This window comes from Anabrus simplex, chromosome 14 (genome assembly GCF_040414725.1).
Source record: "Anabrus simplex isolate iqAnaSimp1 chromosome 14, ASM4041472v1, whole genome shotgun sequence".
NCBI lineage: Eukaryota > Metazoa > Arthropoda > Insecta > Orthoptera > Tettigoniidae > Anabrus > Anabrus simplex.
In genome coordinates, this window is record NC_090278.1 from 91,553,473 (window position 1) to 91,580,587 (window position 27,115).

The 27,115-nt window shown below is 41.5% G+C and overlaps 1 protein-coding gene across 1 annotated transcript in view; it reads right to left on the reverse strand.

The window, feature by feature from the left end:
- Window positions 1–920: 920 nt before the first annotated feature.
- LOC136885502 (interstitial collagenase) overlaps window positions 921–27,115 on the reverse strand; it is a 28,363-nt gene continuing 2,168 nt past the window's right edge. Inside the window, exons 3-9 of the mRNA XM_067158093.2 lie at window positions 23,213–23,320; window positions 20,035–20,340; window positions 16,826–16,974; window positions 13,759–13,915; window positions 9,824–10,108; window positions 5,301–5,461; window positions 921–1,121 (exon numbers count right to left, since the gene is read on the reverse strand). Of these exons, the coding sequence (XP_067014194.2) occupies window positions 951–1,121; window positions 5,301–5,461; window positions 9,824–10,108; window positions 13,759–13,915; window positions 16,826–16,974; window positions 20,035–20,340; window positions 23,213–23,320 (1,337 nt within the window). The 3' untranslated portion in view covers window positions 921–950. The remainder of the gene's footprint in view (window positions 1,122–5,300; window positions 5,462–9,823; window positions 10,109–13,758; window positions 13,916–16,825; window positions 16,975–20,034; window positions 20,341–23,212; window positions 23,321–27,115) is intronic.

Below are 27,115 nucleotides of genomic sequence, written 5' to 3' on the forward strand. Positions count from 1 at the left end.
ATGGAATTGAAAGGAGTACTCTTAATCGAATTTGACTTTCAACCTATTAGGTGCTGTTATACGTACGAGAACAACAATGGCCAACCTGACATCAGTGAGATCCGAACCCACAACCTTCCGACTTTTTTCTGAACCTAACTTCTCATCAACAGGTACTATGTATAGAAAGAGTCGTCGTTAAATATACGTTCCATTTCACCTGTTCACAAATTTTTCTCCTTTATTTTTCCTGTGGAGTGAGTTCGTTCCAAAGCCGAGCAAAACGAATAAAGAACATCGCATTAATGAATACGGTTGACGGAAAGAAAAGATCACCATTAGAATGTTTGCCGACAGGTTAGGAGAGGTGGTGGTGTACATATTCTAATTACTACATTGCGTGTCAAAATCCTGAATTCAGTTCTAAAACCTCCCTGCGGTGCTCAAATGGAGTGAGGGCATATGACGCTACTGATTGTTGTTCGTGCCGGGAGTGCGGACTTCAAGGCTTAAACAGATCTATCGGTGTTTCGACAGCAGTCGGATACGTACCGATAACAGATTTCACCCTTTCCCTAACACACTCCAGAACTGGAATGTTATAGGTTATAATACAAACTAATTTGGCTAGAGACATGTCAATTAACTATTCTTCAGTGATGTAGCGAGAGTAGCATAAATTATGGGAACTGTAATTCACCCTCACCCAATGTTTATATAAATCTCATATCATAACAGTTTTGCAGGTACACTATACTTGTTACCATCACACGCGCGCGCAAGTCATCTATGTGCGTGAACAAGGAAGACTTGCACCAGACCTCTTGCGAGGTCTCACGACGTCTCCAACCTGATTGCAATTCAAGACGTCGCAGACAAATCGACCTTCAGCAAACCACGCGTGTGCTCTGAAAACAGTGCACAATGTGGTGATTCTTTATGGTTTATTGAGGTACATTTTTGATTACAAGTTATTGTATGCTTCTGGAAACTACAAATACACTGAAGGTTAGCATCAATGTTACGGTATGTTGCAGGCAATGAGCTTCACTAGTTGGAGTTGCTTTCTTTTCTTCAAATTCACTACATCCGAACCATGTCGAGGAGACGTTTCTTGGGTAAGGAATCTCTGCCCTCACGACCTGCGGACAAATAAACAAAGATATTGCTCACACTTAATTCGTAACATAATTATTTTCACAAAGATGCATATTTGATATAGGTGATCATGATTAAACCCCGGATTCAGAGGCAGTAATACATTAGAACACAAACTAATTTGGTTATTAGGAAGTGGCTCCCAGTCCGCTCTTCCATAATGTAGCAAGAGTAACATAAATTATAGGATATTTGATAGACTGTACCGCTCTTCCATAATGTAGCAAGAGTAACATAAATTCTAGGAGATTTAATAGACTGTACCACTCTTCCATAATGTAGCAAGAGTAACATAAATTCTAGGGGATCTGACAGGATGTACCCCTTATGTTTTTTGAAAAACCCATAGCATAACTGATGTTCAGGATAACGTACACTTGTTACTCGCTGCAGTAATTAACATTCTAATCTATTACTGTATAACATTACGGGTTCCAGTCATTTTATTTTACATTTTTGTGGAACAATATTTTCAGACACATTTTGCACATTTTGAAAGAGAATATGGATTCACACACACACACACACACACACATATTTGCAACATTATTGTAAAATTTAAAAGATTATTGCTTGAAATATTAAGACATTTAAACTACTTCTGTTTTAGAGCTCTTCATTTGTCTTCATACAGACAGAGTAAAGAAACCATGCTCATAGCAATGACTGATTTTGCGAAAAATTCCTTGTGTAATTACAGTTTTTTTAAATAATTGCATTTACATAATTTTTAAGAATTTGCGTATTTTACTTTCGTAGTAATGGGAGATATTTTTTATGTGTGTGCCAAGTTTGGTGAAGTTACAGTATCTATAAAACAGGTAGAGTTATCATAGTATATCTTCTATGCTGTGATTTTGAATACGTCCCGCTTAAGAATAAAGTTTTACATTAATTCGAGGCTTTACAATGTGGGTGTGGAGGACGATGGAGAAGATGAAACAGGTAGACAGATTGAGAAATGAAGGAACACTGTAAAGCTTAGAATAAGAGGGAACCTAATGGAGAGAAAACAATCGTAGCTTGGGCACACCTTGAGGAGGGACTGTTTACAAGGAAGTGCAATGGAGGAAGGAACTGATAGGGAGATAGTGAGAAGAACACAATACGGGATGCTGGCAGCTATCATGGAAAAAACATATCAGGAGATGAAGGAACAAGGAAAGGAGAGGGAGACTTGGAGATAGCTATGCTAGGACAGATCTACGCAGAAGGTGACGAAAAGAAAGGCGCCGAGAGTTCATTTCCGTACTGGTACTTCCAGAGTTCAATTATTTTTTGAACAAGTCCCAGGAGAGCATCAAAAATCGTTAACATGCGACGATCGTCCCAAGTTCAAATATCTCAAAAGCATCAAGACGATCCTTGAGTTTTAGATCAGCATAGAAAATCACTTGCAATCTTTGGATTTAACAGTTGTGGAATATAACGACTCGTTGTTCCTGTGGATCTGTCGATAGTGACCAGGCGTGTAGGAAGGTAACAGGGAGGGATAAGGAATATCGCAGGCACTTACGTCCTTGCGAGCCGGAGAGTTCTGCCGTGACAAAGCATGCTATCTTAGAGTCGGGAATATTAGGTGCTGATAGGTTAGATTGTAAACTTACTCAAGCGAGTAACAAGAATCTACTACCCTGTACAATGGTTATGCTATGAGATTTGCATAGACGTTTGGGGTACGGCCTATAGAACTCCTAGAATTTATGCTACTCTTGTTACATTATGGAAGAACGGGTTGCACGACACTTCCTATAAACAACCTGTTACTGCGTAAAAGAATCCGATGTCTATTAGTGAACATCAAATCATGTTTTATGCAACAAATATCATTTGTGGGAAGAACAGTTTTACATGAACGTCGGATTTTTAATTAACTGTGGACACTCCAGTTTTCGCTTTAATTAAAGATGAAGTGATAGGTCTATTGCAAAGTCAGTTATAGTGAGAGCTTAGTGACTCAGACGGTTAAGGCCAACTTGGCAAGTTCGATCCTGGCTCAGTCCGGTGGCATTTGAAGGTGCTCATGTACGTCAGCCTCGTGTCCGTAGATTTATTGGCACGTAGAAGAACTCTTGCGGGACTAAATTCCGGCACCTCGGCGTCTCCGAAACCGTAAAAGTAGTTGGTGGGACGTAAAGCCAATAACATAACTTTTTTTGGATTGTACTAAATATTGTCCGGGCTCTTGGCATCTTTTCTAGGAAGTACTCACTTAGGAATATGTACATGTCTGATGGGAATGAACTTTTTGTATGTTACAACCAGAACTTTTCGTAGTGTAATACTCAAGTTACAATTTGTTTAAGCGTCCCAAAATGTTCCTGTCATTTTTCTAGAGCAAGTCTTTCTCAACCCCCAAAACCACTTAATCCTCTCTCCCGTTCTTCAGCTGATATTTTCAGTATCCTCTCCTCTTGTCACCCCTCGGGTGCTTCTCTATCCTACTCCTGTACCATTCTCTGTCACTGAGCTCTGGCATATTTATATCTCCAGTTTTCTCTCCCTACCATCTTGATTCCCATCTCAGTCCGGACACCCACTTAGTTCTCGTCTTTCCTCTCATCCTACTACATCCCATACTACCCTTGTCCATCCTGACACATGTCCAACAAATCTTGCTATTTTGAGTTATATTTCTTCTGAGATCGTACTAAAGTTTCGGTACAGTTCGTCCCTTGATCTTCCTTCCTCTCTTTCACTTCCCTTTTTTTCTGGTCCCAGCATCTTTCTCAGAATTGTTATTATTCTTCTTTCTCCAGTTCCTCTTCCCCGTTATTCACTGTTGCTTGATCTCTGCGTGACAATCTATGTATTAAAAGAGATAAATAAAAACAGCTTTGGCAAATCCGTTCGTCCGTTCTACTGGACCGACTTGCTTCATTTTTGTTCTGTTATCTCACGAATTACCTGACAGTGAATCGTAAGACATTGATAGGTCTCTAAATTCAGCCAACTTTGAGTAATCATAAAATCAGGTCAATAAATAATCACTTCAGTAATCGCAGGCGCAGGCTTACCCTACCCGCAATACATTCTGTACTTAGCAGGTTGCTAAGCGACTAACACCTTAATTAATATGTCACTGCATGCAGCCATGTTTGATTACTACCTGCCAAGCCCGAGAGTATACACTTCCTCTAATCACGGAAGAAAACTATTTCCTACTAGATGCTCCTTGATTCTCTAACCTTTCCCGTCTTTCAAATATATTCAACAGATGGCAGAACGTTCCTAATTACTTACATGCTACCAAGAGAAAAACGTCTGCGTACAAACAGACTCCATCATGACATACGCCTTAGACATTATCTGGCAACATCTATCGAAGGATGACCTGCTATTTGCTTTTACGTCGCACCGACACCGATATGTCTTACAGCGACGATGGAATAGGAAATGCCTAGTAATGGGAAGGAATTGGCCATGGCCTTAATTAATGTACAGCCCCAGAATTCACCTGGTGTGAAAATGGGAAACCACGGAAAAGCATATTCAGGGCAGCCGATAGTGGGATTCGAACCCACTATCTCCCTGATGCAAGCTCATAGTGGCGCGGCCAACTCTCTCAGTGAAGAATAACCTAGCTCAAATAAAGTTATCTGCATGGCAAAAAACAGCTTCTTAGATAATAACCTATGAGCTGACAAGGCAACCGTTCTATGTAGAAGAACTGCGATTTAAAAACGCGTTGCTTTATACGACACAATACCAAACTTTACTTCAAGAAATGTAGGATAAGAGAGCGAATATATGGATTGATTTTTAACAAGCAGACGGCCTGGTGGCCTCAGAATGGATAAATTCAGACTAACTGTGGCATACCATAACGCGCTTCTTGTTAAACGTTCATAAAAACCATTGAAAAGGGCAGACAGAACAATCTGACTACGACAGGCAGATCAAGACGAGTTATCGGACCTGTTTATAACGAATACTGCCGAGCACCACGGGTCCTCTGGATGCTATTAATTGGTTTCATTCATCTTGTTCTGATCGAAACGCGCCAGGCTACAACAGTTTTAACATAACCTAATACCCCCAGCATACTTTGATTTCATGCGTATCCCTCAAGGGAGATCCTTGACGTTACTTTGAATATTATATAATACTTGGAAGCTCGATGCAGACACACTAGCAGGTGACTGATCGCTGGCAGGACTTACCTCAAAGGATACGTCGTCAAACAGGTAGTAGGAGTTGCCGCTGATGAAGTGGGAGTTTCCCATGTACCTGAAGGCGGCTGTCAGGTTGCCAGGTATTCCGGGCCACGAGAAGATACTACCCTTGAAAGGTGGTCCGTTCTTCACACACCAGAAGTTGTCACCTGGGTAAATAAAGAAGGGTCAACGTTATTAGTATTTTCATGTAAACTTTGTCCTTCCCCTAGTAATCTGCATACCCGCCGCACAAATCCGTAAGAGAATTGGCCGACGAACTCCCTAGACTCTCCACTGTATCCTCTCGTCCTACTGACAAGAGAACGGTTGTGGTTCAATCAGAAAGATTTCTATAAAACTTGAATGAATGATCAATTAATTCCTAATGAATGATTTTTATTTGGACAAATAGTCATTACTACACCCCGGATTTTCATGCGGTAATATGTTAGTGAAAACTAATTTGGTTAGTAGTAAATGTCGGCCACCCGCTCTTCCATAATGTAGAAAGAGTAACATAAATTATAGGGGTTCTGATGGGCCGTACCCCTAATGTTCATGCAAACCCCATAGCATAATGGTTGTGAAGGTAGACTACACTTGCTTCTCAGTTCAGTAAGTTTGCATTCTAACCTATTAATGCATAAAATTCTGAGCTCTAGTCATTATTTTCGGATCCCTAAAATATTTACAAGCAAAGAATTGAAGTGCCATATCTGTAATTTAAGTAACAAACATATTATTTTTGTATATCATAAACATTCCTTCCACATCTGATACTTTACTACGTTCCATATACAGGGTGTACAAACGATGGTACAATCGAATTGGCGGAGGATATTTTTCTTTTCAATAAAATGAGTTTACTCTTTTACTTCCGAAGGGACGATTCAAATTGAGGAACTCACCGTATTTGTTATGCCAGAGCACAAGCCGTTGCTGTGCTTCAGGGAAGAAAATGGAAGGGAAGGGAAGGGAAGGGAAGGGAAGGGAAGGGAAGGGAAGGGAAGGGAAGGGAAGGGAAGGGAAGGGAAGTGGGATGTATGATGGAGACGGAGATAATGCTCCGCGCGTACGCACAGGACCAGATTGTACTTGTCTCTTACAGACAATATCCACACTTTGTTTATTTAATACCCGTAACTGCACACACAGTGCAAGAGCACACTGTAATTAAGACACACTTGTCAGTCAAGAAATGCACCAGATCGTTTCGCCTCTCGTCTGTTGGTCGCAGTAACGTTCTTTATTATTTAACATGCTCGAAGATGCAACGCTGCTACTTCGGGATTGTGTATCCTTTCACTCACAACCTTGTAAAGGGAATGAAATACTGAACGAAGAAAACAATACGCCCAATGGTTTGATTACAGTAGATGTTCAATATGTCTCCTGATATTTGGACTCTGTTCAGGACGTGTGGTGTGTTGCCAACGACCTGGAAAGCTGCCTGTTTTCTTGGTACAAGTTCATCTTCTCTTTCTGTGGGGTTCATATAGTAGTCAACTTTTCCATAACAAACTGTAAATTGTCAACTGGGGCTGGGAAGTGATTATGCGAAACGAACGAGCGAGCATTACCTCTGCCTCCCACTTCCCAATTCCCCTCCCGTCCCTTCCCTTCTCAGACGCACAGCAAATACAGCGAGTTCGTCAATTTGAATCGCGCAGCCGGAAGTAACAAATTAAGCTCATTTTCTCCGCTAATCCAATTGCATCGTCGTTCTTGACATAACACGAACTGCATCCCTGTATTTTTGTCGATAGAGTTCTGGTACACCCTGCTTCAGAGGTAAGTACGAATAACCCTGTCCAACCTCCCTTGGTCAACTCTTGTCGTTTTCCGACTCCGACGGTATTAGAGCATTTCAGGCCCAGGGAGTCTTTCATTTTCACGCCTTTCTTTGTCCGTTACTTCATTTTTCGAAGTGACGATTACTACTTTTTCCTTCTTTTTTCTCTTTGTCTACCCTGGTGGGTAGGGGACGCAGACGAAGAATACCCCCACGGTATCCTCTGCCTGTCGAAAGAGGCGACTAAAAGGGGCGACCAAGGGATGATCAAATGAGAACCATGAAACTACTTGTGATTTGTACCACCACGCGGGGAACACCATGGGTCACTTTTACTTGCATGTAGTAGCACTATATGAGCGACACCATGGGATAGTACGAGTCCCTGTGGTTACTACGCATAGGTGATGAACACCATAGGTTTGCGTTGCCTGTCAATGGCGCCGCAATGTGCGAAACACTGTAGGTCTGTAATACATGTGCAAATTTCATTACCTGTGAGTAGTACCATAATGTGTGGAATACCGCGATTTTACGGTACTCTCGATTATTACCGCAACATGCCAAATACCATGGTTCTAATTTTCTAGCGATAAATACCATTATGAGGGGCCGATGACCTGGATTTTGGACCCGTTTCTACAACGACCATATACTTATCGATTCAGCATCGTACTATAGTAGCAGTCCCTTGGTCCGTACTAGTATTGTTTTGTGCCAGCTTCTGTGCATGTGAGGCAGTGTGGGTCGGATCCACTCATCGTTTTAAATTCATATCAATCCATCCAATCATTCTTCGTCCTCGCGATTTGAATTCTGGTCAGTGGAGGATTTGGACTTTTAATTCGTCATCTCATTTCGTCTCCTTTCGTATCATTATGGGCCGATCACCTCGATGTTGGGCCCTTTAAACAACAAACATCAATCAAGTACAGATAACCTCACGAAAAGTAGGAATGATTCCAGCAGTTAGTAAAATGTTGCTTATCATTTTCATTTAGTGAGTGGTTTGTCCGAGATAGGAGCTTGAAGTAGAGTGCGATGTTCGTGAGGTAGGTAGTAGCTTCTTTTGCGCCTCAGCTTATACCACCCACCGTACCATGTTTCAGGCAGTACGCACGCGTTTTCTGTGAAGCGGTGAAAATAAATCATTTGTTATCAACAGGGATAGGATATTTAAAGCAAACATCTTTGAACAAGACGCAAGTATAATCTACGCACTCTGCTATTATGTTGCTTAGTTGCATACATTCTAGGAGCTCTAATGTTATAGATCTCACTATACAAGACAGATATCCGTCTAATCAATGGCTAAAAATATATACAGATGACTCACAGGACGAGGAAAACAGAACTGGGGTAGCAATACATTCATCTCTCTTCTCACTTCACTTTCCAGAACAAAAACGAAACAATTTTTATGCAGAGATAAAAGCAATTTACCATGCACTACAACAGTTACTATCAGAAACAATGATCACCAAAAATGTGCTATCCTTACAGATTCAAAAGCAGTCATCCAAGCAATATCGTCAATTAATAAGTTTCAAAGTAAAGAACTAAAAAACAATCTATGTATGATAAAAACCCTCCACAAACAGATCTCAGTTCAGTGGATTCCTTCGCAAGTTGGAATAACAGGTAATGAAGAGGCAGAGAGATTAGCCAAGAAAGGTACCATACAACAACAACCTGCCAGTCGGACATTTTATACCAGCAAAAAAGGATTCTGAAAAATACTATTGAAAACAGGCATGAAGAACTGGGAAAGAAAACAGCAGAAACCAAATTATGGAAGGATAATAATGCTAAATGGAATCAGTATAAAATAAAACCAAGAAGATAGGCTGTAACCTTCTTCAGACTTAATACTGACCACGACTGGCTCGCAGCTCATCTCAAATGAATCAACATCCTGAGATCCGAAAAATGCACACGTTGCCATGACCCTGGAAGCAAAATGGATAAGGAACACCTGCTACATTCCAACAAACTTGATATGACAGCCAGAACTTCACTCAACAATACTGAACCGCAAGAAAGCTGATGGATAGGAATCCTGGCTAGCAACAAAAACAAGAATGTTTCAGGTCACTAATAATATGTATGCAAATCTCATTACAGAAATGTAGTGTGGGTAAAAGAAACTTCCGCCTTGGTTTGCATTCTGCCTAAAAAATCCTTTGTCTACTTATCAATATTTGAGTTTCATTTATTATAAGGGAAAAGTTTGTCCGACTCGTTGGCTGAATGGTCAGCGTCCTGGCCTTCGGTTCAGAGGGTCCCGGGTTCGATTCCCGGCCGGGTCGGGGATTTTAATCGCTTCTGATTAATTCTTCTGGCTCGGGGACTGGGTGTATATGTCCGTCCCAACACTCTCCTCATCATCTTCAGACAACATACTACACTACCAACCACCACAGAAACACGCAATAGTGCTTACATCCCTCCATAGAGGGTTGGCGTCAGGAAGGGCATCCGGCCGTAAAACAGGGCCAAATCCACATGTGCGACACAGTTCGCACCCGCGACCCCACAGGTGTGGGAAAAGCGGCAGGAAAAGAAGAAAGAATAAGGGAAAAGTTTATTTCTCCGAAAGTGCTGTATTTATCCCACGGAATAATGAACACTGAATAATTGTATCTAGAAGACTGCCATGGAGTTGACGGATCGTAGTTAATGGAGACTCTGTTGATGGAGCCACGATCTTATGCTCTCCTAGTTGGGAGACACTTACCCTTAAAGAAGAACAGGCTGCCATCCATTTCCCATTCCATGGCTGCATCGACGTCGGATGGCACTCCAGGAAACACCTCCTCGATCAATTTAGGGAACCCCTTGGCGCGCTGATTGTTCTCTTCGTATTTCCACACCTCGGAACCGGTTAAGAAGTAAGTACCTCTGTCACTGTACGTGAAGGCTGCCTGGATCTCACTAGGTAACTCAGGCCACCTCTCAGAGATGGATTGAGGGTAGTGGGGGAGAACACCTCCCTCCGGTGCAATCCCATACATTTTGCCACCTGCAAAGAAAAGGAATGCAACACTGCAATACGTACGTGTCGGTTAAGTTGTCTACCTTACAGGATATAACATTCCACCTCTGAGAGATGGATTGAGGGTAGTGAGGGAGAACACCTCCCTCCGGTGCAATCCCATACATTTTTCCACCTGAAAGAAAAGGAATGCAACACTGCAATATGCACGTGTCGATTAAGTTGCCTACCTTAGAGGATATAACATTTAAGGTTTTCCAGGGTGTAATATTAAGATAGGTCAAACTTTCAGGACAAATGGAAACACCCGAGATCAGACGTGTTCACGCTGGGCACTTCGTCCCGTGGCGCACAGCAGTGTAAGCGGGCGATGATCATATGCTATTCAGCCATGGTGACGTTGTGGTTACGTCACAGGCCGTGAAATTTGGGCGAAATTCTCCCTGTCACTCTCGATCACTGCGGTGGTACCCAAGTTTGAAATGGAGGTAGAAAATAATAAAAGAACACACAAAAGCAAATCATTATTTAATTTACGTAGTAAGAAATAATTTAATTATGTTCGTTGCAGTTTCTAACCGGATACAGTCTCAAATATCTTTGTACCGTACGTAATGAATTTCAGTTTTCACTATTATATTTCAAGAGCTGTTTTAGAAATAGTTCTAACATAATACGGAGTTGTGGTTGACAATCTGTGAGCAGTGGTTGCTTGGGTTTAAATTATCTTATAAATTCACCAATAATTCAATCATGCTTACAGCAGGGAACAACGTCAGTTAGATTATTTATTTGAATGGATACCGAACATCTATTTGGTAGATGCATTTACATTGTTCTACTTTAATCGTGTGATAAAACTCCCTCGCCATTTAGAGGCTAGGTATTATCATCGGGCGCCTGGTAGACAAGTTTTAAATACTATTTTCAGAAATTCAGTGAACATGGAAAGACACGTAACACTAAAACACAGTGCAAAATCAAGCAACAAACTTGTTGAGTTTTTAAATGTATTTCGATTTTCTGAATGAATCACAGGAAGGTTACGTGTTTAAAATGTAAATACTGTCATCTTTCCGTCCGAGAAGTTGTAATTGGTAACTTGTACGCTTAAACCCTGTATCTTTGTAAATTGTAACACAAAAATTATAACGGATCAGTTTTCCTAAAATTTATAAATATAAGAAAATAAAACTGACCAACTGTGTCGTCATCATCATCACCCAGGTATTCTGCTCATGGCAAGTCTTGTCATGGGATAAACCTCTTCTACTTGTGCCTGTCCTAAGCCAAGTTTTTCATGTCCCAATATTTCTTCCCTTCGATATTGTACAGCATTTGATAAATTTTCCTTCCTCTTCCTCGTTTGGCTTTCACCATTCCCTCTATTCCTTCTTTCAGTAAACAATCCCTCCTCAAGCAACGTTCATTTTTCCCCCTCTAATGATTTGCAACATACTTCGTTCTGCTCCAACTCTTCGTAATACCTCCTCATTCCTTACCCGGTATTACCATTTCACTTGTTCTATTCTTCTCCATACCCACATCTCCAGTGCCTTCAATATCCTCTCATCTTCCTTTCGCAATGCCCAGGTCTCTGCGCCATACAGCGCTATGCTCCAAATATAACACTTAATAAATATTTTCCTCAAATCTTTGTTTAGTGACCTACAAAGTAATTTCGATTTTCTCTTAAAGCCTGATTTTACCATGACAATTCCTTTCTTAATTTCTGTCGTGCAATACATATCATCTCTGATCAAATTGTATCGAGAGTGGTATAGTTCAAAGTGTAATATGTTGAAAAAGTCGGTTTTCTCGAGGTTATAGTTTTTTTAAAATACTGTGCGCCAATCAGCATTTCGTTGAGTACTGGAGGAGAGCTCCGTATTCTTTGCTCCACTTCCCTGTAAAGTGTATTCGCTCTCTCGCTTCACTGTGACGTATGCTTGCTACGTAAGCTGCCCGCATTTACATGAGACCAGCCCGGCCGCATGGGGCTAGCATCAACTGGCGCCCAGCTGACCACCTCTGTGTTAGAGGGACATGAGTTCTTAATTTATTTCCAGGTTAGAACTCATTTTCTAGAACTCCTGCGTTAATAATGGGAAGCTCTCTGGATGAGAATGTAGCAGCATAGCACATCAAACTCTGTTTTACGTGAAATGTTCCAAATGCCTTCCGTAAACATTGATACATGCAATAAGTAATACATCAGGTTTGTTCGCCTTGACCGATACCGCCCGTGATACAGGAAACATTACTCGCGCCAGCGTTGAAGACAAGAACCTGATGCTGGGACCTATCGAGCGGAATGTCTCATTCCTCAAATAGATTTTCAACTCCAGACAGTACTGAATGAAGCGGAAGAAGCACGTCAACAAGTTAAACCCACCGAATTCATAACTTTGAACATACAATTGAGGATATCAATTTCGAAATTTTATCTTCTAAGCCAAAGAATATAAATTTGATTCTTTGCTACGAAGTTTTTATTTGTTGTTGCTTGGGTCACCAGTCCATAGACAAGTTTGATGCAGCTCTCCATGCCAGCCTATCCTATGTTAACGTTTTCATTGCTGCGTAACTGTTACATCCTACATCTACTCTAATCTGTCTGTCATATTCACACATTGGCCTGTGCGTGACGTTCTTACCACCTACACTTCACTCAAAAACTGACTGAACAAGTCTTGAATGTCTTAAGATGTGCCCTATCGTATAAATTCTTCTCGTCATGTATCGCCTGATCGTTCTTCCCTCACCATTTCGATTCAGTATCTCTTCATTGGTGATTCTATCTACCTACCTCACCTTCAGCATTCTTCCCGAAAAACCACATTTTGAAAGCTTCTAATCTATTTCTGAGCTACTTATCGTCCAACTATGAATGAATATAAATGAAAATATAATCATAGCTTACAGCTGAAAGATAATGACAATAGTGCCAAAATATTTGAATAACCATTTAAAATGCATATTAATATAGGCATATTAACACAGGTGATCCTGCAGACCGTACTTTGTACTTATAAGTGTCCTGCATGAACCAGTGATGAATGGGATGCCTAATCGCTGGTATAGAAAGGAGCACTATAATACAAACAGCCAGTCATTTTACTAAACCAGAAAGTTACTTGCAGGTATGTACCTTGAACGTTTCAAGAGCTCTTAATTCCAATGTCTTTAGGCAGGTGGCTGTTTGCACATTCCTATGCATACCGTCTCCGAGCTTCGGCTGCTTTCCGGCCAGGTTATCCACATATTAAAATTATGCTTGTACATTCGTCGTTGCTGAAAGCATTGTCTATATGTCGACAGCAACTGTGGTGCTACCCTCCCAAATACTAGCCTACAGTACTACTGTGCGTTCGAAATCAAGGCTTAAGAACCCCAGCAGGTAGGAACTTGAAGCGAGTGCCGTTCGGTTGTTATCACCTCGTAATCTGACGTAACATGCCTCCGGGAAGTAATACCCCTGTGAAAATCAGTTATTAGGCATCCCATTCATCACTAGTGCGTGCGAAACACCTACAGCCAGGAGGTGCTGCGCTGGTGGGCTATTTGGTATACCTTTGGATTTAGAAAAGCTTACTTTACTGGAGGAACTAAAGTATGTAAAAGTTAATTAGGAACGAAACTCACGCCCAGGTGACTTTAGAAATATAAATAGTTACCTTTAAATACGAGAAGTTCTCCATTCATGTCACTGAACATTACGTCTATCTGAGGGTTCTCACATAGCTCCTTGTCTATTATCGTTGCAGGTTTTTGGCTGGTTTGACCCCATTCTTCCTCGAGAGAGAATCTTCCAAATCTTCTATCGTACAACGCCTGAAATCATATCGACAAGTAAAAGAGATTTGCATTATGATGTTAACCAGAAAATATCCAAAAGATAGGAACACGATTTGTTCTGGGTTATTTCCGACAGAAGAGTTGGGTTGGGATAATGTTTGCAAACTTAGACCAGGACATATTTGGGTATAAGGTGACGAGCTGTTAGATTAAACGGTATGTTTCGACCTGTCAGTGTAGAGATGGTATCGAATGATATTAGTATATGAATAAGTATTAGTGGTGTTGGGATGATCAAAATATGAAGGTAAAGTTAGAATTCAAGTGGGCAAATATTCATTTACAGAAGGTCGTTTGGGATCTCTGGTGACGAGTTTGAAGGCCACTTGCGGCGCTGCTATCAAGTTGAGCACCTCAAACGGGGAGTGATGATTCACGTCAGTGCGGAGGACACGTGTGTAGAGTTTTGTGACATTATCTACAACGATGCCGAAACGGATTGACCCTAACTAGGAGGACTACATAACAGTCCTTTTCGATGCTAAATTTAGCTGTTCTGTATTCCAAGGAATGGGCAAGAAGCATGATGCCTTGATATCAAAGAACTGGATCAGTGCTGCATTTAATAAAAGCAGGCAACGTTCAACTGGGATTAGTTCCAGAGGGGGAAGAAACAGGCAATCCACGACCAGTCACCAACCGTACACCAGAAGTGGCGAGGGAAGTGAAGGCCTTTGTCTTAGATGGTAACCCTGACTCCGCAATGGACTATCGCACGTAAGTTGGCGTTTCAAAATTTAACACCATAACCAACAAGGACCTGCAATTCGACAAGTGACATAAGCGCCGAGTTGCCTCGTCACATTTCGGAACATCCCACTAATGCAAGAAAGCTATACGAGGGCTATCTGGAAGGGGACAGATGGAAAAATGTGGTAACATTAGGCGAAACATATGTGTACCTTAATGAATGTAACAAACCCTGCCCGATTACTACCGCCCCGAAACCCAAACCCCAGGGAGCAACAGCGCTGAAGGGCCATGGTCTACCAAGCGACCGCTGCTCAGCTCGAAAGCCTGCAGATTACGAGGTTTCATGTGCTCAGCCCAACGGATTCTCTCGGCCATTATTCTTCGCTTTCTAAACCAGGGCCGCTACCTTACCGTCAGACAGCTCCTCAATATTGTAATCACGTAGGCTGAGTGTACATCGAACAAGCCCTCAGATGCAGGTAAGAATCCCTCACCTGGCCGGGAATCGAAGCCGGGGTCTGCGGGTAAGCGGCAGGCACGTTGCCCTACACTGTGGGGTCACTCTTACTACCGCCCTAGAGACAAAAAAAATATCAAAAATTGTATAAAGAATCCCAGGAAAGTTTTCCAAGGGGTTTCATAATCATCGCTGGATGCTACAACAATGGTGAGTTAATAATGTGAAGGTGAACTCTGCATACTATCAGCAAGAGGTTTTAATACCCATTTAAAACACAGATGTCGCAGTACTGTATAGGAGGGCGAAAAATCAGGTATGGGTATATGCTGCCACACCTCTCCTTCGACTCGTCTGTTCTTAGAGAGAATGGAGAGGGAGACTGGAATCTATACAATTCATTTTACTGACATTTCGGTGAAGGCATTGGATGAGTCACCGATGGACTTCTGTGCATCTCGACTCTTAAAAAGTGCCTTAGGAAATAGACGTCCACGCAGTATCAATGACCTGTGGAAAGCCTGTCAGGAGGAGGGGGATTAGATGGACATGCTAGCTCTGCGAGAAAGTCTCATGCAATTGAAATTACGTTGTCGGGCTATAGATAGAAATTCTGGCTTTCCAAGTGACGACATGGCTTTTCATAAACTACGTAAGTCGATCAAATATAAACGGGATTTTTGTTCCTGAACATCAACAGTTGGTAGGACTGGCCCCGCGCTTCTGCTATGCTTAGGCGGGACCGTTAGGAGTGGGGAGAGCGTGCTGTTAGATATTTCCCAGTAACGCTCACGATGTCGGAGCAACAAGTGCAACCCTCCACTGCGCAACGCATTGTTATAAAATTTCTTTTTCGTGAAGGAGTTACAGCGGCGGATATTTTCCACAGACTGTCTGTGATCAAACATTGTCAAGGATGCGTGTGTTTGTCTGGCATGAAAACTTCAAGGATGGATAAGAACATGTGGAAAATCAGCAGCACGATCGCCGTCCTTGGACCATCACTGCGGATGAAAACATTCGTGCGGTTAAAGACATTATTGACGACGATCGGCGGGCGAGAGTATGAGAAATTGCAGAACAAGTCGGAGAGCTGTCAAGCAATCATCACAAACGACCTACAATTCCGTACAGTGTCTTTCAGATGCCCCCCTCCTCCGTTTTGACTTAAAATCTGAAGTTAAAACGTTTGGAGGTCTGCCAGGGGCTTTCAGTAAGATTTGATCATCCTCCTTACAGCCCGGACTTATCACCCTGTGATTTCCATTTGTTCGGACCGCTTAAAGAAGCTTTAGGAGAGCAACGATTTGAAGATGAGGAGAGTGGAAGACATCGTGCGCAACTGGCTAGTGACACGATGAGGGCATCAAAAAGCTGCCCATACACTGGGAAAAATGAATTTCCAAAGCAGGAACCTATGTGGAAAAATAAATTGTAATTGCCTTGTGTTTTTCAATAAATGAATTTAAATAAGAAAGTAAAATCCTGTTTATATTTGATTCCCCCTCGTAATTACCCGTCAAACATCGTCCCCAGAGATCCCTAACGACCTTTTGTATAGGTAGGGCAATTAATGAATGGAATGATTTATCCAGAGAAATGTTGGATCAATTAACAAGTTATTTGAAATTGTTTAACAATAAGCAGGTAAAATGTTGTAGGGTATCTGCCACCAAGGCAACAGTCCAAAATGCAGATCAATTCTGATTAAATGATTGACGAATGTTTGATATTACCTTTATTCCGTTGATATCATCTGGATGCAGCTTCAGCTCTGGGTTGTTTTCGCCGACTGTGGGAAACATGACAGCATCCTTGTCAGTGGAATGGTCCAGTCCGAGGACGTGGCCTATCTCGTGCAGAGCTGTCTGGTAGAAGTTGCGACCTGAAAGGAAATGTCGCATCTACAGAAGTTTTACCTTCGTGTTTCACGAACAATTCTGCAAAATAATGCATATTCATGTAAGAATTCTTCCAGTTGTGTCCAGGCCCCAGTGGGGAGAACAGATTGGTTTAGAAACCAAACTGGACTAAGACAGGGAAGTTTATTGTCTCCACTTATGATTATAATGTTATGGATGAAATTCTAAAGGATATTGTTGTTTTTTCAAGTTGCTTTACGTCGCACCGACACAGATAGGTCTTACGAAGACGGTGGGAGAGGAAAGGTTGGAAGGAAGCGGCCCTGGCCTTAGTTAAGGTACAGCCCTAGCATTTGGCTGGTGTGAAAATGGGAAACCACGGAAAACCATGTTTAGGGCTGCCGACAGTGGGATTCGAACCCACTATCTCCAGGATGCAAGCTCACAGGCGCGCACCTCTAACCGCATGGCCAACTCGCCCGGTAATATTATTGTTTCCAGATGACATACTCATCTGGGGAGTCAACGACAGAAGTGCAAAGCCAATTAGAGGCTTTAAATGAATTTATTGATAAATATGGCATGAAAATCAATGTGAAGACGATCATAACGATGGTGATAACAAGGGGAGAAAGAGAAGGATAAAGAATCGTTAGTATCAGGGGGTAAAACCTTGAGGTTGTAGAATACTTCAAATATTTGAGAAGTGAAATAATGTAAGATGCAATGTTGGATAAGTAGATCAGCAGAAGGATACAAGAGGGAAATACCATCTGTCAGAATGTATGGAACCTGGTGTGGCTCAGACGGTTGAGGCGCTGGCCTTCTGACCCCAACTTGGCAGGTTCGATCCTGGCTCATTCCGGTGGTGTATCAAGGTGCTCAAATATTTCAGCCCGGTGTCGGTAGAGTCACTGGTACGTAAAAGAACTTCCGCGGGACTAATTTTCGGCAACTCGGCGTATCCGAAAACCTTAAAAGTGGTTAGTGGGACGTAAAGGAAATATTATGACAATAAAGTTCAGCCAGTGAGATGAAGTTCTTGAGAAGTATGTTAGGGAAGACAAGGAGAGACAGAATAAGAAATGTTGAGGTCAGAAAAGAGATAGGGATAGGAAAACTGAGTGATAGGATGAAGAAGAATAAATTGAGATGGTTCGGACATGTTATGTGGATGGAGGAGGGAAGAATACTAAAACGAGTGTTGGAGGCTGAGATAGAGGAAAAGAGGGAAGAGGGAGTCCTCTTGAATTTTGACTTTATCATCTTCTTAGATACTTTTTAGACTTAAAACCTCTATCCAAGCTTATTCGTCTACTAATATCATTCCACACCATCTGTCCACTGACAGCTCGGAACATACCGCTCAGTCGAGCAGCTCATCTCCTTACTTCCAGTTCTTCCCGGCGAGGGGAAGGGTGTGTAATTCTCTGGTAAGACTGCAGTTAGAGTACGGACCTCACCCAGACTACTTGATACAAGAACTGGAAAAAATAAAGGAAGGCAGCAAATGTTGTTCTGGATAATTTCCGACAAAGGAGTAGTGCTATTGTAAACATTGGAATGTGAAGACTTCGGAGTAAGGAGATGAGCTGTCCGACTAAGTGGTATGTTCCAGCTGTCAGCGGAGAGATGGTGTGGAATGACATTAGTGGACGAATAAGTCTGAGTGGGGATTTTAAAAGCAGTAATTATCAAAACATTAACATGGAAGAGAGGGCAAAGTGGCCTCAATTTTGCAACATATAGGGGATATCAAATCTCAATGGCAAAGGTTAGAAAGTAGATTATTCTCATGTTTTTGTTTGGCCTATCAATCCATGGACTGGTTTGATGCAGCCCTTCATGCCATCCGATCCTTTGCTACATCCTACATCTACTCTAATCTGCCTGTCATATGCACACCTTGGTCTGCCCATGCCGTTATTAGCGCGTACACTTCCCTCAGTAAGTCCATCTCCTCTCACCAATCTAATTTAGTATCCCTTCATTCGCAATTCGATCTACAACTATCTCACTTTCAGCATTTTTCTATAATACCTCATTTCAAAAGCGTGTATTATCTTTCCTTCTGATCTACTTATAGTCCATGTTACACTTCCATACAAAGCCACACTCCAGACTAAAGTCTTCAAATACATCTTTCTAATTCCAATATCAATGTTCAAAATGATCGAATTTATTTTCTTAAGAAAGGTCTTCCTTGTTTGTGCTAGTCTGCATTTTATGTCCTCCTTCTTCCACTTCCCTTAAGACGTCATTTCCTAATCTAATATTTCCTGCATCATCTGACAGCATTCCATTACTTTTGTTTTGGACTTATTTGTTTCCATCTTGTACTCTTTCCCAAAATAACAATATCATAAGAAAATCTTAGAAATTTGACTTCCTCTCCTAGGAATGTCATTCTTTTTTCCAAATTCCACTTTCATTTCGTTTACTGATGTAAAAATTAAAAAGAGAGAGGGGCAATGGACAGCCTTGCCTCACTTCTTTCTGAATTCCTGCTTCTTTTCCCGATCACCTTCAGAGTCTCTAATAGCTTGGTCCAATCACACAATCGAGTGCCTTTTCTAGAACTACCAATTACAGGTATGTAGAATTGTCTTTCTTAATTCTATCCTCTAAAATCAGACTTAAAGTCAGGATTGCTTCACGTGCTCTTACATTCCTTCTGAAGCCAAAAGGGAAGAATGAAAAGGCATGGCAAAATCGGTCAGGAAATGAGTCATCAGATTTTCAGTAACGTTAGTGCATCCCGACTCCCCAAACACTGTTACACTGACTACGTCCACGACACCAGCTGAAAGACTCTGTGCGCTTATGGAATGAAATGTTAGAAGTGACTTCCCCTGAGTGAATGCAACCCACCACTCGTCATTGTATTGAGTGGAGAACACGATCAGGAATGCCTGGTGAAGTGCGTACAGGCTCCCACAATGTGCACACAGAGAATTGGTTCATCGTCAACAGTAGTGGGATGCACGACAGAGGGTTAAAGTCAGGAGATTATGGCGGCCAAGCAAATGCCTGATAACTCTACAATTATGCACTTCAGGACCCACTATATTCTATGTTTGTACCTCGGCGGTTAGCAGTCCACTTCTCGTCATCGTCGAAGTGAACGAAGGCTTCGCTGTGCGGCTGCGAGGCGTGAGCTAGCACCCCGTAGGGGCCGTCGAAGGGCCAAGGGTCCCCGTGGTTCATTCTTCCAAACTTAACTCTGACATTGGCTCTCCTCCTGCTCCAGACGGGCACCAGCCTCACGTTCACGTATCTGGACCACTCTTCAGCCGCTCGCTTGAACTCGGACCTCACGAGGTTTGCAGCGAGCTTGCGGGAGTATCCGGTGAACTTGTAGTACACCGTCCGCATCTCCCAAACATTACCTGGAAAGGAACGTATTAATATTAATATAAAAAATAAGAGTTATTGTAAAAGTAAAAGGTGTTTTCTGGGTTATAAGTTCAGTTACCACGCCAATTTTTCAGCGGAGACATCTAGGCGTGATTGCGATGTCGTTTGTGTCTTTCTTTCACGACCGAGCTCGATAGCTGCAGTCGCTTAAGTGCGGCCAGTATCCAGTATTCGGGAGATAGTAGGTTCGAACCCCACTGTCGGCAGCCCTGAAAATGGTTTTCCGTGGTTTCCTATTTTCACACCAGGTAAATGCTGGGGCTGTACCTTAATTAAGACCCCGGCCGATTCCTTCCCACTCCTAGCCCTTCCCTGTCCCATCGTCGCCATAAGACCTATCTGTGCCAGCGCGACGTAAAGCAAGTAGCAAAAAAAACTTTCTTTCACGCGTACCTATTCCGGTAGACGTGATCCTTTGGTGCATAAGGCTGCCAACTGTTGAAGTTCAATTTATCATTCGGGCTAGTGACAAAATCCGCTTAGATGTTAGACACATTTAAGTAACAAGCATCATCATCATCATCATCATCATCATCAGTGAAAAAACCATTGGACTGTGTTCAAGCAAAGGGAGTCTGGGAGCATAGGCCTCTAGCATTCCGTAAGGCGATAGCAGCGTATTCTATGTTGGACAGTGACGAAAAGCTGAATTAAATTATCATTCAGTCTAGTGAAAAATCCATTTGTATGGATTGGTTAATTCTGCTAATGATCAAGCTATTAGTTTTGATCTTATTGTGCGCGAAAAGCATATAATTTTATTGCTGGAAAAGACGTCATATCCGACTACATGTCTCAGCCAATGGCAATGCTACTGTGTGCTTCAGCAATGAAGAATGGCGGGTGTTAAATTACATTAGGTTATAAAAGTAAATGTACTTCTGGGTCCCTGGCTGTCGCTATGAATACATCTCTTCTCTACAAGGCATTCCACATAAAATTTATTATGAAATTTCAAATCCATTTAAATCATAAAGTTGTGGCGCAGTTACTGAATTTCGGCCGATTTCTGGAAAGCTTAGTTTAATCCTAAGAAATGACATCTTTTTTTATTCGGTAATGGTTTGACGTGGTATAATTACTAAACGATGGTATTCGACGGCTCTAAGGATGGTGAAGGGCTAGAAATGGGATGGTAACTGTCGTGGTCTTTTATTAAAGTACAGCCTCAACAATTGCTTGGTGTGAAAATGAGAAACCAGGGAAAACCAATTTCAGGGCTGCCGACTCGCTGTGCGAAATATCAGCAACGTAGCAAAGCAAAAAGCGTATGCTTAATCGCATCTATGCTCGTATTTCTCCTTCGTATAATTTTACTTCGAATACTTCCCGTTTACTACTTAACAGGAAGAAATATTAAACAATTATTAAGAGATAAATTTACAAATTTGGTTATTAATGAAAAATACGGGATAAAATATATATCAACTGATTATTCAAACAATACACTGAACATAGTAGAGTCATTAAGTTCGTGTGCTGGCCGTCCAGTGTCGCAGTAGTGTTCTAAAGGGGAGAGTTTGCTCCACAGGGTGTTGTTCTTCGCCAGTACCAACAAGAGGCAGTTGTGTGCATGCATTATAAGAAGAACTACGGTCTCACTTGTGAAGGGTAGCTGAATGTCAGTGGTGGAACTTAGAATGTCGAAGTCTGCGCAACACGTAGATTTCACGTTCTGCCAAAAATTAGGCAAATCGCTAGCGAAACGTTTAGGTTCACCACGACGTGAAAAAAGACGCGAAAAGATAGGTCAGAAAACTATTCAACATATTGACTGTCGGGCGTACACAGGTGTACACTGTGCTGTCTACACTCTAAGCGCCAGTTCCAAAAGGTAGTAACTGTAGTAAGATATGGGGGCCAAATTCCGTCCCCGCACCTAATTTCGTCCCCCTAGGGATTTCCAGTGTACACGGTTGGTACCTAATGTTTAGCGCACACACGCGTAGCCTTGCTGTGAGAGTTGGTTGTGTGAACCACGTTCAGTTTCCGTGTACAAGGAGGATTCATTTTTCATGCTAAGTTGAGTCAGCGCAGCATTCACATTAAGAGTCTGTTATTCCTAGAGTGAGCACTGATATGTGTATGAAATACTGGACTGCATTTCACTCGTGTGCTGTAGTTCCTGGTGTGTAATCGCTACAGTGAGGTGGGTGGCGTCAGTTACTGTAGCGGCCATTATAATAAACCAGGGTATGTTCGTAATTTCGTCCCGCTTTATTTTATTTTTTATTTATGAAGTTTGTTATTCTTTTTCAGATGGGAAAACAGAAGTACTGAGATAAGGAGGCTATGAAAAAGGCCATTATGTCTATTAAGGCAGTGAGGGAAATGATAGTGGGTTACAAACGTACAAGTAAAGCGTTTAACATCATACGAGCAATGCTGAAAGACTATGTTAAAAGTAATACCAAGAAAACATTTTATCATAAATGGCCTTCAAGTAATTCATTATAAGGGAAGTGTTTGGTAATGTTAGAAAGGAAAAATATAATAAAATTAATTGTACTTTTCATAAATTTGATGGGGGATGAAATTACGAACACATTTTGGTAGTTTAGTTGTTGAAGGGTTTATGTCAAATATTGACTACCTTGCGATATAACAGTTTCACTGTAACTTGCCCGCAAGTGGAGAATATATTCAATAATATAAATCAATTTCTAGCCTACAACTGTGCTAAGGGGATGAAATATGGCCACCTACCTTACATGAGTGTATACCGTGTTGCCTATAATTAAGGCGCCTGTCCCTGAACTTATTGACTCTAGTAGTTGGGTTGGTGGTTAACGCTGTTACCTAAACAGAATAGTTTTCTACATTCAATACACATAGTTTCCTCACCTATGTGGGCGTATCGCTTACTGCGACGGCTGTACGCAGGCCCCATCATATCCTTGACTCCACAACGAGGCTTCATCATGACCGCTTTCGTCTCTCTGTCCAGATTCCCTGAAACATAGCAGAAAGGTGTTAACATGGGCCTCGGCGAATTAATACTCAGTGAGTTTGACTACAGCTTGCACGAAGTGCCAAGGCTAAGACAATGATGATATACAGATGCAAGTTTCATGAAAAAATTTCGTTTTGGCTAAGCTGAAGTTGGTCAAGGAGTTGATCAAACAGAGAGAAAGAATATGGCCGGGAATAAATGAATATATGTACGTCTAACCCTTGTCCCGTTCGTCTACGAGGCCGGTCATGAAGTGAGGTGAATCTTCGTGGCGAGCTTTTACGGGCGGATGCCCTTCCTGACGTCATCGTAATGAGTAGTGTGAATGACATGAAATGAATGACGTAAAATATGATACTAGAAAGGGAGCGGCACATGGCCTTCTCCTTTCAAAGAGCACCAGGCGGTCTGCTTAAGGCTTTACGTCCCCATCCGACGGACGAATCACCATCAACAGCATCATATGCTCTCACGCCGAGGGGTTCGGAATTTAATCCAGTCTTTTGGCACGCAGTGTAGTGATTAGAAATTGCATACCACAACTTCCCCTACCCTGCCAATATTTCATGGTGAGATTTAACCGACCCACCAGACTCGAACCGGCTAACCTCGGTGTCAGACCTTACAGACATCAACCCTTCAACGATTATAGTCACCAGGACGGTTAAATAAACTCACTCACTCACTCACTCACTCACTCACTTAAATCGTTTACAATCCATCGTTGGTTTTCCCTTGGACTCAGCGAGGGATCCCACCTGTACCGCCTTAAGGGCAGTGTACTGGAGTGTGAGATTTTGCGTTGGGGATACAACACGGGAGGAGGATCAGTACCTCGCCTGGGTGTCCTCGCCTACTATGCTGAACAGGGGTCATTTTAGGGGGATGGTAAGATTGAAAGAAATAGGTAAAGAAGCGCCCGAGGCCTTAAGTTAGGTACCATCCCGGCATTTGCCTGGAGGAGAAGTGGGAAACCACGGAAAACCACTTCGAGGATGGCTGAGGTGGGAATCGAACTTCCCTCTACTAAGTTGACCTGCCGAGCCATAGCAGACCCCGTTCCAGCCCTCGTACCACTTTTCAAATCTCGTAGCAGTGTCGGGATTCGAACCCGGGCCTCCCAGGGTGGAAGCTAATCACACTAGACACTTCACCGCAGACGAGGACATAATAATAATAATAATAATAATAATAATAATAATAATAATAATAATAATAATAATAATAATATTTTATGGCCAACATAGGACCACTTCAGTCAATTGCACAAAGAAGATGCCAATATGTTTTCTCTAAATTTTTCCCTTTTATTAATTTTGGTTTTTAGTCTTATTGTAAGTCGTTGAGAATCTTAAAATTGTCTGTTTTGTTCTTGAGATCATTTATTGTTATTTGGAGTTCCTTAATTTTTGTGAACCATTTAATCCTGGTATTGCTATTCCATAATTTTTCTATTATAATTCTAGTTTCCGGTGTTGTAATAAGATGTCCAAAAACGAGATGCTCTTCTTTCTAATTGTGCTCAATACTGGTTCGATTACCTTACAAACTCTCTTGACGCTCTTCTCGATATTGTTTATTTATACAAGTTATAATTATTATTATTCTTGCCTAAAGTATTTTATCAATTCCAGCTGTATTAGTAGTTTTAAAAACGGTTTTACTTGCATAAGTCACCTCTGTCTATGTGACTGTTTTATAACATCATAATTTTGCTGCAATCTACATGCTTTTTCTGTTGTATATATTTTTTGTGACATAATTTACTTTGTTAAATTTATTTATTCTATTTTTTCAGGTTGGTTTTTCGTTCACATTATTACCGGGCGAGTTGGCCATGCGGTTAGGGGCGCGAAGCTGTGAGCTTGCATCCGGGAGATAGTGGGTTCGAACCCCACCTTTGGCAGCCCTGAAGATGGTTTTCCGTGGGTTCCCATTTTCACACCAGGAAAATGCTGGGGCTGTACCTTAATTAAGGCCATGGTCGCTTCCTTCCCAGACCTACCTCTTTCCTATCCCATCGTCGTCATAGTACCTATATGTGTCGGTGCGACGTAAAGCAAGTAGCAAAAAAAGCCTTCAGATTATAAGTCATACGTAATTTCACCTAAATTTATCGAAATTTTGATTTTATGTTAAGTGTAAACATTTTGGAATATCTCAGGTACGTGTGAATTTGTATACTTCAGTATCATTGCCACCGGAATATTTCCCAGGTGTGATGTGTCTGTTAATAATAATAATAAAAGAGCACTTTTATTTTCGTGAAAATCAAACGATCATAAATACGTGGCCTGGTCATGGCCATCCATGTATATCTTACATCACAGCCTGCACGGTTGCTAGGTAAAAATACTTTACATCACAGCCTGCACGGTTGCTAGATAACAATACCTTACATCACAGCCTGCACTGTTGCTAGATAACAATACCTTACATCACAGCCTGCACGGTTGCTATGGTTACACTTCCGTCACACATTTTTTCGCGTCACGTTGACCAAATTTTCGGATGTCACCCAGCCATAAGACATAGGTATTTATTTCAAAAGTTTTGGTTTTAAAACTTCAAATTTTGAAATACTGTACCTTATAAATAAAATTCTAGGGGATGCGTTGTCTGTAATTTCATTTATTTTGCCAAATTTTGGTATAATTACCCGTTTTAGGTCAATTCAAGATCGTATAAGTAGTTTTTAGCTTTCTTTGTTTGTTTGTTTGTTTGTTTGTTTGTTTGTTTGTTTGTTTGTTTGTTTGTTTCGCCATCACCAATAAACGGCTGAATATATCACGACCAAACTTTATATTTAGAGTATACTCATCCAGGAGCAGGTTTCGATATGCAAAAGATTTAACAATTGCTGAATATACTGGGAGTGTATAGGGAGACCCGAAGAGCTTTTTCGATTTTCTCCTACACCACGGATTATGTGTAAACACTGTAGACCATATGTGAAACGCCTCCTTATTTTAAATAATTGTTGTTATGTACATAATTTCGCTTACCGTTCAAATGACGGAGAAAATTAGTATGTTCTACAGGCTTCATGTTCTTCAGCGTGTGACGGACACTAGAAGCTTTCCCTTTAGTGTCTGTCTGTCTGTCTGTCTGTCTGTCTGTCTGTCTGTCTGTCTGTCTGTCTGTCTGTCTGTCTGTCTGTCTGTCTGTCTGTCTGTCTGTCTGTCTGTCTGTTCCTAAAAGTGGAAAACTTCTGGATTTATTTCAACCAAATTACGTATTTGGATTTTACTCAGTCAGGATTGTTTTATCAGGTGCATATGATGTCGTGGTAATCACATGGAGCTGGTATTTATAGGAGGATTACTCTGAAATATTTTCGGTAATATTAGGTCTATCGAAAGACTGAATACAGCAAATGTTTAAGGATATGTTATTTCCGTTTCTTTATGCCATGTACATATTTATCGTACGCAGATGATTACGAAAATGTGGATCTTAAGTCTAAGTCCCGTGGTGAATGGGAAAAACTAAAGCGCCATTTTACTCTTTTCGATAGGAGAGATATTAAGGGAGGTCAGAGCGCCACGACAGCGGTCAGAGATACAATATTCAACCTGAGAACCATGGATAATTTCGCACAACTTTCGGACCGTACAATAAATTCGTAAATCGTCATCATTCTCGACTTCGTTATGCCATGCGCTTTCGTAGGAAAATACCATTTTAGCATTACACATTAAATGTGTGAATAGAGCCATGTTACTCCCCATAAATTCCTGAAAGTAACATGTAATCCACTGCAAATTCCCGTGCGAAGAGCGGGTACAAATGCT